The 17,396-nt window shown below is 46.0% G+C and overlaps 1 protein-coding gene across 1 annotated transcript in view; it reads left to right on the top strand.

Annotated features, from left to right (window-relative positions):
- RGS9 (regulator of G protein signaling 9) overlaps positions 1–17,396 on the top strand; it is a 103,152-nt gene that overhangs the window by 63,645 nt on the left and 22,111 nt on the right. The window contains exons 11-17 of the mRNA XM_054977026.1: positions 1,593–1,654; positions 3,903–4,016; positions 5,220–5,335; positions 6,788–6,875; positions 9,234–9,372; positions 11,797–11,882; positions 14,741–14,855. Of these exons, the coding sequence (XP_054833001.1) occupies positions 1,593–1,654; positions 3,903–4,016; positions 5,220–5,335; positions 6,788–6,875; positions 9,234–9,372; positions 11,797–11,882; positions 14,741–14,855 (720 nt within the window). The remainder of the gene's footprint in view (positions 1–1,592; positions 1,655–3,902; positions 4,017–5,219; positions 5,336–6,787; positions 6,876–9,233; positions 9,373–11,796; positions 11,883–14,740; positions 14,856–17,396) is intronic.

Below are 17,396 nucleotides of genomic sequence, written 5' to 3'. Positions count from 1 at the left end.
TACTCATTTTACCGACCTCGGAAGGATGGAAGGCGGAGTCAACCTTGAGCCGGCTACCTGAACCCGGCTTCCACCAGGATCGAACTCAGGTCGTGAGCAGAGCTTGGGCTGCCGTACTGCCGCTTACCACTCTCCGCCACGGGGCTTACCACATTAAAAAACAACCGTGTGATATAAGTGTAATTTCTAGGCTAGGCCTTATTGTCACATTCTGTAGACAGCTCTGAGTGACCCCTCATGTGAGACTAGCCAGATTTCACTCTCTGGACCGTTCAGTACCACTACGAATATCAGTCCTTCCTGTGGTAAAACTTGCTGGGGATATTTGAGCAATTAATCCTTGGCTTGGACTTTGTATCCTTGGCTTGGACTTTGTATCCTTGGCTTGGACTTTGTATCCTTGGCTTGGACTCAGCCTTCTGAAGAAGTCACTATCTTCCCAGGACTAGGCCAAATTTTTTTGTATCTGAGGCAGAAACGCTAAATGCATACACAAAGTAAAATATTGTCAGTTGTCAGTAAATTAACGTTTGACCTTTTGGAGCTCACTGGCCACGCATCCAGAAATAGTATTCTGATGCCATGTGAGGTACATGTGTACCGTCCTACATGTTGGGTTGTCTCCATTCCAGTCCACATACACCTGTGACTCCCTGTAATACTGACCTCCTTGGCTCTCTTTGCTATGTGGTAGTAGTGAATTTTGCATGGCACATGGCATGCCCTGAATTCTCAAAAAAAGAGAAGGAACTTACTTTCTTCATTTCCCACCCATCCAGGTGAGGAACAATGCAAACTCATAGAAGAAGTTGCCTTCTTGGCACTCTCCTAAGGCCATTTCACAGGGTGTCTGTTGTGGGGATAATAGTATGATAATACCCCATATGAACCCCAGAGTACTCTCCATTCTAGTGATAAACATCTGCTAAAGGTCCCTGGCCCCAGGGAGGCCCACCTGGCATTGACCAGGGCCTTCTCGGTCCTGGCCCCAGCCTGGTGGAACGCTCTGTCTAATGATACCAAGGCCCGGCAGGATTTGTTATCTTTCTGCCAGGCTTGCAAGATGGAGCTGTTCCGCCAGGCATACGGACGGTGCTAGCGGAGCCCCCTGGCCGGTTGATTACAGAATAAACCCTCCCTACTAGCAACAGCCCCATCTAGTAAACAGTCCCTGCTGAGATGCTCTGGAGAAGGGCAAAGGTTGGTTGGTTGGATTTTGTGCTGCTATGTATAGGTATATATATATGTATTTTAATTGTGTAATGTTGGATGTTTTATGGTTTTAATTGGTATTAACTGTTTAATGCATTTTATACTGTATGCGGTTGTAATCCGCCCTGAGCCTGCAGGTGTTGGGAGGGCGGAATATAAATTGAATATAAATAAATAAAAATAACATACTTTATAAAATGCTCTGAGTGGGCGTTAAGTTGTCCTGAAGGGCGGTATAGAAATTGAATGTTGTTGTTGTTATGGGGGGATTGCCCCATGTCATTGTTGTGGGAGTAAACAATTGCTAGTTTCTTGGTGGGTAAAGCCCACCAAGTGCTTACTGTTACACCAATGTAACAAACAAATGTCTGTCTTTGTAGATTATGTTCTACCAGCAGGTCCTGAAGAAGACCACAGTAAAGTGTTCCGTCTCCCTGGGAGGGTAAGTTCTGATATCCTTCATGCTTGTCAGTTAATTACCCACTACGTCAATGCCATTAATAACAATTCTGTCTCTAAAAGATGAGATACTGTGACAGATACCTGACCTGGAAGCCTTACTTTCTTCCAACTCATGATGATTTGGAAAAGAATATAGCGTTACTCAACAGGGAGGAAAATGTTTTTTGCATGTGTATCACCATGGTGAAGAGCCCCGTGGCGCAGAGTGGTAAGCTACAGTACTGCAGCCCAAGCTCTGCCCACGACCTGAGTTCGATCCCAGTGGAAGCCGGGTTCAGGTAGCCAGCTCAAGGTTGACTCCGCCTTCCATCCTTCCGAGGTCGGTAAAATGAATACCCAGTTTCCTGGGGGTAAAGTGTAGATGACTGGGGAAGGCAATGGCAAACCACCCCATAAAAAGTCTGCCAAGAAAACGTCGTGATGAAACGTCCCCCCATGACTTGGTAATGACTTGGTGCTTGCACCTTTACCTTTCATCACCATGGTGAGGTGGGGATTAGGGTCATCTCGTCCTGTGAGCTGGGTGGGTGGGGTGCTACTGGCTCTGTTCCTTCCTCCTTTATGGAGTGTGATGGATTATGTGATGGCAAGCCAGGTAACAGCGAGAGTTGCTGCAAGCTCCAGAAGGCCAAGGAGCCAAGCAGCTTGTTGGGGAAGAAACCAGATCAGGATTGGGCAGGGTGTGTGTGTTGGTGGCAGAGAAGTAGCTAGAGGTTGTCTGCTCTTCCTCTCTCCCTATGGGGAGGAGAAGGTTGGCAGGGAAAGGCATGCCAGGCAACAGGGTGAGCTGCCGTGACCCCTGGCAAGCAAGGAGTGTGGTTGGACCTCGAACCATGTGGGTTGCAGACATAGCGGGGGAAGAGCTGGTGGGGGAAGAGCCTGGGCAGGGGAAGATGGTGGGGGAAGAGCCAAGTGGAGGAGAAGGCAGAAATGGTGGGCTGTCACCTGCTCTTCCTCCCTCCCTTCCTTGTGGTGCAGGAGAATTGACATTTCTTCTTCCTAAAATAAAAGATTAACAATGCTTGAGTTAAACTTTTGAGATCCTTCTCCAGGTGTCTTTCGCAAACAGGGTCCAGCCAGCCTCTTTTCCCGGGTCTTTAAGAACAGCTTGCTCTGCAGACATTAATGCAGATTTCCACATTGTAAAATGTTTTCTGCATATCGTCCTGTTATTAGGTCAGGGGCTTTTTTTTTGGTCATCAGTTGGTAACTCGGTAAGCAAATCAACAATGGAAGAATTTAGTGTACATTTGGAAAGGGGAGTAGAAGTAAAATTAGAATGTCCCCAGATCCACTTATCACTGCTTTGAAGCCACACTTTCTCAGTGTCAAACTGTTGTTCACATCCAGAATCAGGGCTCATTTTGAGGGGGAATACCCTGGAACGTAGTTCCGGCAGTTCTCCAAAGATGTCACATGACAGGTGGCCCCGCCCACCTGACTCTTGGCCATTTTGGGCCTGTTTCGGCCTGGATTGGGGCTGACACGGCCCAGATCGGGCCTCTGACAGGTGGTGGATCACTCTCCCACTCAACAGCGGCCCAATCCTGACCATTTTGGGCCCCTTTTCAGACATTTTCAGCCCCTTTTTGCCATTTTGGGCCCAATTTTGGCCCTGAAAGGCCAGGATTGGGTCCAAAACAGCCAGGATAGGTGATGTCAGGGGTGTGTGGCATATGCAAATCAGCCATGCTAATGACACACTTCCGGTGATGTCAAAGGGCATGGCAGATGTTAATGAGTTATGCTAATGAGTTATGTTAATGAGTTCCTCTAGCTCTTTTTCTACTAAATGACCCCTGCAGAAGATAATAATTAACATCTGCTTTAGAGGGTTGTTTTAAGGATTACCAGATTATGGCCACACTATTAGGTAAAATTAAGTAAATTTTTCTTAATGGGCAGCAGCAATCACGCCTGCTGCAGTCTACTGATCCCTCCGAAGGATGCGGAAATGGGTGGACTTTGGCGCAACCCTATCTATAAGTACTGTTTTTTAAAAGCAGGCTTTCAAGCAGGCTTTGTCCGTGCCGTTTTGGAGTAGGTCATGTGGGGAATTGCAAGGAGTGTAATTTTAGCACTGATGCATCGCATCAGTGCTAAAAGGCTCTTCGATTTGTGAAGTCACCCCAGACCTGTGCCGTAGTTACCTTGATTTCCTTCCTACCGTTCTGGTTGAAATAATTGTACACCGAGGACCGTCTGGTTTTCTGCTTCAATGCTTCCAGATTAGTGAAGTACTCCGAACAGTTCCGCTCCAGCGACCCCATCATTTCGGGATGCCTCCCCAGCAACCCCTGGATCACTGATGATGTTGATTTTTGGGAGCTCAATGCAAAGATGTATGTATGCTGTTTGCCTTCAGCTTATGAGATTCTCTGACTGATTTGTGGAACTCTGAGCAACTTATAAATGTAACTGTTGGAAATACAGGGCCTTGTGTACAGAGAAGGTAGAGAAGATACAGAATACCTGCAAGGGGCAGCAGGCCTGACAGTTAGAAAGATAACAGAATGGGACCCTTCTTTCCTCCCCTCTTCTGTCCTTCTTGCATGTTTCCAGATCGGTATTCTTAGGCTACTTCCTGTTTCTTCCCGGAAGTCCCTCCTCCTCGTTTAGTAAGGCAGTTCATATCAATTCTGTTTCTCTCCGCTTTCTATAAGAGTTGTAGTTCCTGAATAAACTCTCTTCTTTTACTCCTTAATCAGACTCAAGAACATTCCTAAGTTATACCATACCCTATAGTCACAGCATCCTTTCTTGGTCTTTTGGAACTTTTAAAGGACGAGTGAAATTGTGGCAGCCACATGCATGGAATTTTTCTCTTCTTTTACCCAACTATGCCCAGATGTGGGCATGGCTTAACTTAAGCAAAGGAGAACCCTGCTTTTTCTTGCCATTACAAACCCAATTAAACAAAAGCCAGTCTAAGCTTCATTTATGATACCCTAAGAGCTGATCAAAGGACGCCGTGCTGTTAATAGTAAATGGAACTACAAGGATATATATTCTTGCCACAGTGGGCAAGCTCTGAGAAATGTAAATAGGATTTAGACTTTCTTCTCTGACAAGGAGAATCAAAAACAAAATAGGAGTGAAGCAATTAATTTGTAAGCCAAAGCTGAAAGACTAATTATCTTGCCATAGACAAGGGCTGATTCCAGACAGCCCTCCCCATCCCGAAACATTGCACGTCGTCGCGCGGAAAACGCGAAATATCGTGTTTTCTCGCATGAGTTTTGCATGACGTTGCGCAAAACTCGCGCGAGAAAATGCGATATTTCGTGTTTTCCGTGCAACGACGCGCGACGGTTCGGGATGGGGAGGGCCGTCTGGAATCGGCCAAGGATGCTTAATTACCTGTTATTTTAGTGGCTTGATCTCAGGAGTTCAGTCTGGCATATTGGAAAAAGATGGAAAAGTCTCTTGACAGACAAATGGAGAAGGAGTTTCTGCTCCCTCAAGAATAGATGGACAGCTTGACTCTCACAGGCTCTGATTTTAGAGAGAAACGGCACCAGCTCTTTGTAATGAAACTCTTACAGGGTGGAGACCCCCACCAAGAAACGAGTCGAGAGATGGGCCTTGAATTTTGCTGAGCTGATGAGGGACCCCAAAGGCCGCAAGAGCTTCCGGCTGTTTCTACAGAAAGAGTTCAGCGGTGGGTACAAAGTTGCGTCTATTTTCCTACCCTTTTAGCTCCCTTTCACATTGCAGCGGGGCAGTGCCTCGCACTTGGCTAGTAATTGCGTTGTCAAGAAACCCTGTTTCCCCAATTACAATAGGGGAGGTGATCTGAGGTAACAGGTATATAGCCACAAAGAGAATAAAACTGTCAATTATAGTTTTGCCTGACTGTCCCAAGCCATCTAGTGGTACTAGACAAAAAACAGCATCAAATTAGCAACCACAAAGTGCTCCGGGGCATATAACATGGCTTCACTGGGAAACACAAAGCATTTAAATATTACAAATCATCTGTATCTGAAACCTCCCACATTAAAAGGGAGCACAACAGGACAGCCAGATGCAGAGAGCCCAAGGAATGTTTATTATTTTTTTATTAAGTGTATTTTGATCCTGTCTTTCGTCAGGGTGGCATACAGTATTCGCCCGCCTCCATTTTCTCCTCACAACAGCCTCGTGGGATAGGCTAGGCTGAGTAACAGGTTCAGGATCACACTTGTATTTGAATCTGTCTCTCATAATATTATTATTAATAATAACAACAACAGCATTCAATTTATGTACCACTCTTCAGGACAACTTAATGCCCACTCAGACTGGTTTACAAAGTATGTTGTTATTATCCCAACAACAATAATCACCCTGTGAGGTGGGTGGGGCTGAGAGAGCTCTGGAAGAGCTGTGACTAACCCAAGGTTACCTGGCTGGCTTCAGGTGGAGGAGTGGGGAATAAAACCCAGTCAGGGCTCATTTCGAGGAGGAACGTGCAGGAATGCAGTTCCGGCAGTTCCCCAAAGAGGTCACATGTCATGTGGCCCCGCCCAGCTGACTCTTGGCCATTTTGGGCCTGTTTCAGCCTGGATTGGGGCTGAAATAGCCCGGATCAGGCCCCTGATGGGTGGTGGATCACTCTTTCACTCAGCAGCAGCCCGATCCTGACCATTTTGGGCCCCTTTTTGGCCGTTTTCAGCCCCTTTTGGCCATTTTGGGCCCAATTTCAGCCCTGAATGGCCAGGATTGGGTCCAAAACAGCCAGGATAGGTGATGTCAGGGGGCGTGACATATGCAAATCAGTTATGCTAATAACACACTTCTGGTGATGGCAAGTGGCATGGCATATGCTAATGTGTTATGCTAATGAGTTTCTTCCTTTTTCTACGATATGACCCCTGAAGCCAGTTATCCATATTAGAGTCCTGTCGCTCTTAACCATTACATCAAACTGGCTCTCCTAGAGTCTAGTACCATTACAGTGTGCTGGGAAGAGCAGCTTGTCATGCAGGTATGAGAAAAGCTGCATGTACTGAAGTTCCCTCTTCTAGAAAACTATTAATGGTTGCCCTTTACATCACGCCCTTCTAGAATCAGATTATTTCTGTTTATGTTAGAGGCTAACAAGCTTATTTTTTCCCCCTTTTGCATCCAGGGGAGAATCTGGCTTTTTGGGAAGCTTGCGAAGACTTGAAATATGGAGACCAATCCAAGGTGAAAGAAAAAGCTCAAGATATTTACAAGTGAGCATAGAACTGAGTTAGAATGACATTCCTGCTCCCTTCCCCTCTTTTATATGTTTATTATTCATTAAAAACATTTATACACCATCTCTCCCTTTAGTTCATGGTGGTTTCCAGTAAAACTGTGTACAGTCACATTGCAGAATCTTAGCAATTAAAACAGTAAACCAACATAGCACGCATATACAGAGAATAAAGCAGCAAAAGTAACCCAAGCCCAAAGCTATAAAAAATAATCCAGACAAGGTCTAAAAGTGTAAAAGCTTGGTCAACAAGGTCAGCTTGTCCCCTAACCTGCAGTTCACACAGTCTTGTTTAAATATCTAAATAAACAAATAAGCTTTGCCCGGTGCAAGAAAATGAGCAGATTTGTTGCTGGTTGGAGAGCAACCAGCAATGTGCTACCAAAGAAACGGCCTTGGGCTTGGTGGCAACCCACGGTGAAAGTGGAGGGCACCCAGAGCAGTGCCTTAAAAGTTGTGCAGGCTCAAGTGGGAACACATGGTCATTTAGGTACCCTATTTAGGGCTTTAAAAGTGGGAACAAGTAGGGCTTTTTTTCAGCTGGAACTCTGTGGAACGGAGTTCCGGCAGCTCTTGAAAATGGTCACATGTCTGGTGGCCCCGCCCCCTGATCTCCAGACAGAGGGGAGTTGAGATTGCCCTCCGCAACGCTGGCATGGAGGGCAATCTAAACTCCCCTCTGTCTGGAGATCAGGGGGCAGGGCTACCAGCCATGTGACCATCTTCGCCAAGGGCGATTTAAACTTTTAAAAACTCCCCCCTTGTTCCAGCTGACCTAAAGTGACATCATTGGTCCTGGGAGGATGTGCGCACTTTGCGCGCGCATGTGGCATCAGGGCCACCACCTCCCGCCAAGAGTTGCCCCCTGTGCTGGCAACCCACTGAGTTCCACCACCTCTTTTCCGAGAAAAAAAGCCCTGGGAACAAGTACCTGGAAATCAGTCTTAAAGCAACAGGCAACCACTGTGGATCCTTAAATCAGTGGTCTAATGTTGCCTTGGTGCTGTGCCCTGAGCTGCCTGGAGGTTCTGAACCTGGTTCTCCAGATTAGAGTTGCAGGGAGAACGGACTATACGTTAAGTAAATAAACAAAGCTGTCTCAAAGGCAGCCTCATGTAGATCACATTGCAGTAATCTAAGAGCCAAGCTACAAGTGACGCCTGACACAGGTTGGACACTTGCCAGCTTCCCTCAAGTTTTGATGGGAAATGTAGGCATCCTGGTTTTACTGCTTGGCTCTCCATTACAGCTGCAAGACCAGGATGCCTACATTTCCCATCAAAACTTGAGGGAAGCTGACAAGTGTCCAACCTGTGTCAGGCATCACTTGTAGCTTGGCTCTAACCTGAAGGTGACCACAACTTTGGATAATCATGTTTGGGTATTATGTTTTTCAAGGGAGAGCTGCATCTCTCCCTTAAGAGCCAGTTTGGTGTAGTGGTTAAGAGCGGCAGGACTCTAATCTGGAGAGCCAGGTTTGATTCCCCACTCCTCCACTTGAAGCCAGCTGGGTGACCTTGGCTTAGTCACAGCTCTCTGGAGCTCTCTCAGCCCCACCCACCTCACAGGGTGTTTTGTTGTGGGGATAATAATAGCATACTTTGTAGACCGCTCTGAGTGGGCATTAAGTTGTCCTGAAGGGGCATTCAATATAAATTGAATGTTGTTGTTGTTGTTGTTGTTGTTATCTGGTGATTCAGCCAAAATGGGTTCAAGGCATTGTGTATATATAAATGCAAGACTTAGACATTCCGCTTCAGGAGCAGATCTAGTCGTGCCTCAAGGTGCAGAGCAGAGCAGGCACTTGGTCAGCACTGTTCATTTGCTTTGATACAGTTCCTTGTAGAAATAGTTAAATGCAACCTGAAAGTTTTGTTCCTGGGCTTACTGATACTTTTAAATCCTATGTCAAATAGTTCAGAGTTCTTGAGCATATGGATCTCTGCTGCATAAGGGGATGTCTGCTTCACTTTATGTGAAGGATGGCTACAGAAAATTATCCTAATAGTGTAATCTTATGCATGCTTACCTGGAAATACGTGATCCAGAACTTAGCACTATTGAGATGTCATTAATTATTGGTTCTATTCTTTTCCCCTCCCCTCACATTTGGAGACTTAACTAGCTAAATGACCTCAGAACTTTGTTTTGAGGAGGCTTTAGAATATCCTGACTGAAAGGTTATCTGGAGCCACTGAAAAGACTTGCAGTGACTCTAGTGTATATGTGAGGTGTGTGTATTGTTCTTTATTGTAACATTAATGGAACTGGAAAGATCTCTTGTACGTTCTTTCTTCCCATATATCCCTGCTCCACTTTTTATTTTCAATTTCAGAACCTTCCTGGCACCAGGAGCTAGACGCTGGATCAATATTGATGGTACCACTATGGGCATTACAGTCAGAGGCCTCAAGCACCCTCATCGCTATGTCTTAGATGCTGCACAAACTCATATTTATATGCTCATGAAAAAGGTTTGTTATTTTTGCTTACAAATCCAAATGACATGTCTTTTCCAGTTGCCTAAAAGGATTTACTGTAACTGTCCCCAAAATCTGTATGGAGAAATATCCCAATATTTGCACATGTCACTATGAAACCTGGTGAATCTATCTGTGTGCATCGTAAGAATACCCATGGAAGTAATCCAGTCTTGGATAAGGATGCCTGAACACCTGCTACTTCAGTTCACTTCCCCATTCATCAGTGGTGATCATGCAGCCAATCAGTTGCCAGGCTATTTACAACCTGTTTTTGTGTACTTGCAAGAAGCCATCAAAAGCTGACTCCCAGCTGATGAGGGATCGGCTGGGAGTTGGCTTCTGATCTTCAGCTGTGGAAATTTTGTTGTATATCTATTTCTTCTCTCCCTTTTGAAACTTCAACATGTAGCTATGTTGCTCAGAGGATGGGGTCATAACTCAAGTCCTTGCTTATCCCCCAATCAGCTGAGAGTCAACTTCTGATCAACAGGAGCAGCTGTTTGAGTGGCTCAGTGCAATACAAACATTTCACAGTTTGGCCCGTACTCTGATTATGAGTTTCAAACATGGTAATTTTGAGTGCTGAACATTTGCTTAGAAATTCACAGCATTCCTAGACTTGGAGAACTTGTTGTGATGCTCGCCTGGGCCAGATTTTGGCCATACAAAGGTTACCTATTAACGATGAGGAAACTGTTGTCTTGTTGCTACAGGACTCACAAGATGCTTCTGTAAAATCCGAGCTCAGGTGGTGAGAGAGGGAATGGATACAGTTGGCCCAGAAGGTCCAAGGGTCTAGTCGGCAAAACTATCACCAGGATACCAATCTGTTTGTCTAACTTCAGAAATAAAATAGTCATTTTTCTTTCATAACTCATGAGAGCACACACTGGAATGGGATCAGTTATGTGTATCAGACTTGGAAAAATGATATTGAACAATAGAAACAGTTCTGATCAAGGAAGCTTCAGCTTACTTTTCTTGACCTGTGCCAGTTTCACCCAAAGTCATATAGGATTTCTTGAATTCTCTGCAAGTTCCCCATATATTGTGCCATTGGTTTTCAACTTTTTCTGTCTTGAGGTCTTTTATTTTTTTTTAACATTAGGGCCTATTTCCCTTGCCTGCCGTATTCCTGACTTTAGCAGTAGAAGAGTATCATGAGAACAGTATTTAATGACATAATGGTGCTCAGCTTTCTGAGGTATTTGCAACCTCTTCTAGAGTGTTTTCAGGAAACTTAATGTTGCCACAGATGGTCAAAATTCAGATGCTACTTGGTGCACTTTGACACAGGATATAGTTTAATTTTAAACTTTCACCCATGAATATTAGCCAATTCATTCATTCAGGGCCAGCACGCCCATTGAGGCCAGGTAGGTGGTGGCCTCAGGGTGCGGGGTGCTGGAGGGAGCGCCGGAGGAGGCACGGGGGCGGGAGCGCGCTCCACGGAGCTGCAGCCTCCTAGCCCTCCCACCCTGCCCTGCCCCACCGCTGCTGCCAGCACACATCCCTGGCCGGGCACAGCAGCTGTGGGCAGGCGTCTGTGGCAGCGCAGGGCAACCGAGCGGGAGAGCTTGAAGGCCACCCGCGCGCCATCCCAGCTGCCCGCTGCAGCGATTGGGCTGGTGGCGCACATGCATCTGTGCTTGTGTGCAGGCTGGTGTGTGTGCGTGCGTGCATGCGCGTGGGGCAGGGGGGGCGGCCGGCTGGCTGCGGGCGCCAAAAACCCTGGTGCCGCTGCTGCATTCATTACAGGCTATTGTCTCTGGGGTAGCTGGTAGCAAGGCAGGTTGTCATTCTATGGCAATCCCAGATACCCAGATCCATAGAAATATAGAGCTTTAAGGCACCAGGAGACCTTATAGCCCAATCGCACACCTTCCCCCAAACCAGAACCATCCTAGTCCTCCCCAACCCATTCAGCCTGTGCAATTCTAACTACAGTGGGCTGCAAAGAGGGAAGGTGCATTGCAAAGGTGCTTGCTCAGCAATAGCTCCAGATGACTCTTTCATCAAGGTGGTGCATTATGAAAATTTTAGTCAATTCCCAGTTCTTCTTTGCAGCCACATAAGCTATGAGTTGCTAAAAGATGCATTTGAACCAAATGGTATCTCCAGCCCTTCCTGGGATGAGAACCTCATTCCCAGACCTTCTTGTGTCCTTTGGCTTCTGACAAAATGACTTCGTGAGCTTTGTTGTACATTCTCACCACATGGGAATTTGTTCAACCAGTGGCTTCTCTAATGCATATTTAACATGGAGAAATAGATACTTTCTTGCGCTACTGGCTGAGATGATTCCTCCCCCCCCCAGCGCCTGATTGACTCCTCAACAGCTGTAGAGAGAGATGATTTCAATTAGTCTGCTTGTAAGCCATAACTACCGGTTTCCTTTTTCTTTCCCCCCAGTAGGATTCTTATGGTCGCTATTTAAAGTCTCCAATATACAAAGAAATCTTGTCCAAAGCAATTGAACCGCAGCCATCAGCGAAAAAAAGGCAAGTGGATTGGGGGTTTAATTGTGGGTTATTTGCTCTTGGTTTCAATAAGGGCACTAACAACCAAGTGCCAGGGCCTGAGCAACAAATGACTGTGATTTAGACATTGGCTTAATTAGGGCTTTTTTCCTGGGAAAAGAGGTGGTGGAACTCAGTGGGTTGCCCTCGGAGAAAATGGTCACATGGCCGGTGGCCCCGCCCCCTGATCTCCAGACAGAGGGGAGTTGAGATTGCCCTCCACGCCGCTGGAGCAGCACGAAGGGCCATCTCAACTCCCCTCTGTCTGGAGATCAGGGGGCGGGGCCACCGGCCATGTGACCATTTTCAAGAGGTGCCGGAACTCCGTTCCACCGCGTTCCAGCTGAAAAAAAGCCCTGGGCTTAATGAAAAGTAGGTCTTCCACTGCTAAGATCTCTGGCATAGAGGCTGATGCGAGGGAACAGGCTGCAGATACTTGCTTTCAGCAAGGAGTAGGATCGGCCATTGTAGAGAAACCCTTTGCTGCAACAACTGTTTATTCTTTCCCTGATGTAGAAATATCCTCCTTTCCTAGAGACTCTTCTCAAGTAAAGCTCTGCTGAACTGAAACAGCTGCACCTTACACCTTTTGGATTGAGTTGTCATGGAAACCATTCTAGGGTAGCCCAATCTGAAACAAAGGCCAAGCAGTAGTAATACTTAGTGTTTATCTAGCGCTTCCCCCTAAGAGCTTCATGCTCACAAACAGCCCTGTAAATGGGGCTGGTTTTTATTATATCCAGATTACAGATTGGGAGGGATTTCGGGGGACAGATTGGGAGGGATTTCGGGGGACAGATTGGGAGGGATTTCGGGGGACAGAGAACATTAGCTTCCCAAAGGCTGTCCCGTGAGTTCGTGGTTGAGTTAGACGGGACTTTGAAGGAGAGATATCTTGGCCTACACCACTCCTCTGCCAAGACTGGGTGAGAGGGAAAGGGTGGCGGAAGGCGGCCCAGTGTTTAAGGCCTGCCTGCAATTCTGTGGTAATTTGGCTTCAGGCTTTCTGCTAATCCACTTCATGGAACCAATTTCGGAATACTCCATGGCTGCTTCCACACACGTTGGATAATCCACTTTCAATACTCTTTAGTGAACATTTGAAACTGATTTTCCATGTGTGGAACAAAAAATCCACTTCTAAAGGATTGCGAAAGTGCATCGAAAGTGCATTATTCAACGTGTGTGGAAATGGCCCATGTTAGCTGGGATGATTTCTGTCCTGGTTTTAATTCATGTTCATCACGTCTCACCTGCGTGTGGGATTCCTATGGTGCCATCCTATGCAGAGTTCCTGCAGTCTAAGCTGATTGATTTCAACGGACTTAGGCTGGAGTAACTCTACATAGGTCTGTGCTGTTAGTTGCCCCTCTGCCATCTAAAATTAGTCAGAGGGAGTGGCTACTGCCTTCGAAGAACCTCAGGGCTTAGTTCTTGTGGCGTCAGTGCTTAGTGCCCACAGCCCCTTCTTATATGCCCGGGGTAATGCCGATCACCACTTTGGGGTCAGGCAGCCATTTTCCTCAGGCCAGTTTGGCTAGGGATCCTGATGGTGTTTTGCCATCTTCTGGGCATGGAGCAGGGGTCACTGAGGGTATGGGGAGGTAGTTGTGGATTTCTTGAATTGTAAGTTGGTGGAAGAGCCACTTAAATTGGAGGAAGGCCCCTTAGGCTGGAGGAAGGCTTCAGGCTTTCCTTACTAGAAGGGTAGGATACAGGCCATTGAACACATGGAAGCGTCTGAGGGTGTTTGTAAGTTGAAGGCCTGTTTGTTTAGCTTCACTGGAGGGCAGATTATGCTCCAGCCGAGTTTGGCAATTAGCATGAATTACATCAATGCCAGACAATTTGAAGGTTTGCTGAGGATCTAGGAACGCAGCTCTGTAGAATTGGTAATTATGCCTGAAAAGGGGGGTTCATTTACTTCAGAGGGATGAAACCAGTTAGATTTACACAATCAGCATTCAGAGCTTATCTCATGATTGTTAGTTTCTCTCTACCCAGTCAAGAAATTCGAGGATGTTTCAGCCACAGCTCTTTGCTTGCTATTGTTTTGCTAATGTTCAGGTTACATTATTCTTTATAAAACATCTCCCGTCAGAGATAAGAACCTCATGCTTTTGCTGATGTGTGCACATAGAGCTACTCCAAATTTTTCATGTTGCCGTACACTAACGTAACATATCTTAGGGTCAGATTTCTTAGATTTGTGCATGTGGATTTTAAAAGATGTACGTATACCCCTGCATGTACATCCCATCGAACCGTCACGTTTGAGGCAGGACTAGCATATTGGTGATAGATCAAGATGGGTAGCTGTGTTTGTCTGTAGCAGTGGAAAAGAGCAAGAGTTCAGTAGTACCTATAAGACTAACAAAATTTGTGGTAGGGTCTGAGCTTTTGTGAGTCACAGAAGAAGTGAGTTGTGACTCACAAAAGCTCAGACCCTACCACAAATTTTGTTAGTCTTATAGGTGGTCCTGGACTCCAGCATATTGGTGAATGGGCAGCAAGTGCGCTTGCAATATAAAGTTTGGAATTGTCTTTATCTCAAGTTGATAGAGAGACAAATCAGAAACGCCCAAACTTAGTAGAAACTCCTGCCTTTCTTTCACTTCGATTCACTCTCTGATCCATCATCTCTGCTACTTCAACAAATCAATAAGCATAGGGATGTTATCCTAGGACAATCGCTTTTATATATAGGGGTTGCCACACAAAGCTGGTTTGATATTTCTCAACACCCTGCTTCTCTGCCTGCCCTCTGCTTCATTTGTGATACACTGTCATTCACAGTTAACCCTCTTTTTTTCTCCCTCCCTCCCTTTGTTTCTCTGTAGCTCTAATCCATTTGTTCGCAAGCAGCTCCGCTCTAGCCCCAGCCCTGTCATCGTGAGGCAATGGGAGGAAGAAGAGAAGGCCAGGGAAGCAGAACTCTTTGTGGATATCACCCAGGTTCTGAGCAAACTGGATCGTAGGCACATGCTCAGATAGGAGGCCCCTGTCCGTTAAGGAGGGTCCCCAGGCTGTAAATCATATGGCGGTGGGGCGGTGGGGGGGAGGCCTGGCAGAGCTGTGAAGATGCTGGTGGGATTTGAGCTGCATTTCTTCTATCCTACCTGCAGGTGGCAGTAGTGTTTCGTTAGTGGTCCATGTCTCTCTTCCCACCTCCCTCCTCTCAGGAGGATGCTGTTGCCATGGCAGCCAAAGTAGTGTCACTTCTTAACTGATTGCTGATAGAATCAGAGGTGGCAAAAGAGTCACATTGTGAACCTCACAGTGACTTTTCTAATATCAAATAGGCTCGTTTTACAAGCCAAGAAAACAATGTTTTCTATAAACTGCTTAAAACGTCCTTCGCAGAACAAAAATTCAGAAATCTAGATACCATGGCAACGGGGGCTGCTGCTTCTCTCGCTGCCTACAAGTGATGAAGGAAGGAGGCTGGAAAAAAATGTGCTGTGAGGCGGAAGGCAGAACTGAATCTATTTTCCTGCTATAGCTTCTGGCCATTGCCAAGACTTTTTCTTTTCTCAGTTGGAGGCAAAGGACTATGATAACGTTCAGATACTGTAGTGGGAATCCCTACATAAGATTACTTACCGATTGATAGTTCTGTAATCACCTTGTCACACCTGCATGTAGGATAAAAACAAAAGAGAGCCTCCTTCCCACCACATTTTTAAATGTATGTTGTACTAGTGACTGTTAAGAGTCTGCAGTTTTTAGTCCCTTTTCGATAACATGGAGTACATGAGTATATCTTGTGTATGTGCTACAAATCTGAAAATTTCTAAGAAATCTAAAGCGCTCCGCTGCCCATATGTCCCTTCGTTTGAGCAAGGTGTGAGTATCCAATAGGGGCGTGGCTCAGTTGTAAAGACGATTGCTGGTGTAGCACCCAAAAACAGCTGTCTGCCATTATTGGCCACTCAGTGCCATTTTCTGTTACTTAGGCGGCAGTAACAAAATAAAACAGGAGTCCTGTGGCATCTTAAAGACTAACCTGAGTTCAGTGGCATATGATAGAATTAATTTTATAGTTGTATAAGGTGACACCGTTCTTCAGTTTTATTTTAGGGCAACAAGAACACTTACTTGCAGGGCTTTTTTTCAGCCGGAATGCGGTGGAACGGAGTTCCGGCACCTCTTGAAATTGGTCACATGGCTGGGGGCCCCGCCCCCTGATCTCCAGACAGAGGGGAGTTTAGATTGCCCTTCATGCCATGCGGTGCGGAGGGCAATCTAAACTCCCCTCTGTCTGGAGATCAGGGGGCGGGGGCCACCAGCCATGTTTCCATTTTCTCCGAGGGCAACCCACTGAGTTCCACCACCTCTTTTCCCAGAAAAAAAGCCCTGCTTACTTGTCAAAAGAGCACATCGCTTGGTCTCTCCACTGGTTTCCACTAATTTAGACTTTTTTATAACCACGTTTCCATCAAGTGGTTAAATCTGATACCAATTGTGGGCAGCTAAAAGGTTAGAGAACAGTCGGTTGCTGCTACTGAGCATGTTCAGTACCATTTGTCTGCAAAAATTAACAAGTTTTGGCACTATACCAGCTGTCTCTTATTTTAAACAGGGCACTGTGGGCAACTCGAGATTCTTCCTAAAGCATGTGGTTTTGCATTAAAGCATACGGTGATGAATGGTGGACATCCATTTCTTCTCCCCTGTTCCTAAATCAAACGGTCACTTGGCTTTCATTACAAAAACACTTTCCCAAAGTGGGGAATGTAGCCTCTTCAAAACTATGTGAGGAAGTCTGGTGGAAGGAATGGGAATGAATCTCCTTGCCATTCATGCATAGCTATCTTCGGGCCTCTTTTCACAGACATTTATGATGATTGCAATAAGCAGCTAAGCCTGTGTTGTGACTAAGGGCCAAACTACAAGTGATAAATGACACAGGTTGGACACTTGTCAGCTTCCCTCAAGGTCTGATGGGAAATGTAGGCATCTTGGCGGAATGTTGGACAAGTGACAGTTGAAAAGTCCATTGGACAGCAGTCGGAGAGCCAAGCTGCGAGACCAGGATGCCTACATTTCCCATCAAAACTTGAGGGAAGCTGACAAGTGTCCAACCTGTGTGATTTGTCACTTGTAGCTTGGCCCTAAGATGCTTCCAGCCCATGGCAGACCAGCTGTGTGCATCTTGTGTGTGACAGTGGCTTACACAGTTTGCCACAAACTAGAATCAACAGGGGCCTGTATATGTGAGAAATATGCTTTATATCTTCTCTAGTATTAAAGTTAGTCAACACCAAGTGACGGTCCAGAGCTGGGTCTTGGTATACCAGGCAGGTGTCTCTTTTCCCCTCTGGGACACACTTGCAATAAGTGTGAAAGTCCTGCTGAGTGAAATGGATAGTTCATGCCAGTCTCACATCTTTCCCTGCCTTGTATATAGGCTGGGGACTAACAAAAGCCAAAAACAGCTGATGTCTGAACTCTGGAGACTCAAGTGCTGAAATGATTGGAAATTCTTTTCTCCAT

This window comes from Eublepharis macularius, chromosome 4, assembly GCF_028583425.1.
Source record: "Eublepharis macularius isolate TG4126 chromosome 4, MPM_Emac_v1.0, whole genome shotgun sequence".
In the NCBI taxonomy this organism is placed as follows: domain Eukaryota; kingdom Metazoa; phylum Chordata; class Lepidosauria; order Squamata; family Eublepharidae; genus Eublepharis; species Eublepharis macularius.
The sequence above is the reverse complement of the archived record's forward strand: the minus strand, read 5'-3'. Positions and strand labels throughout refer to the sequence as shown.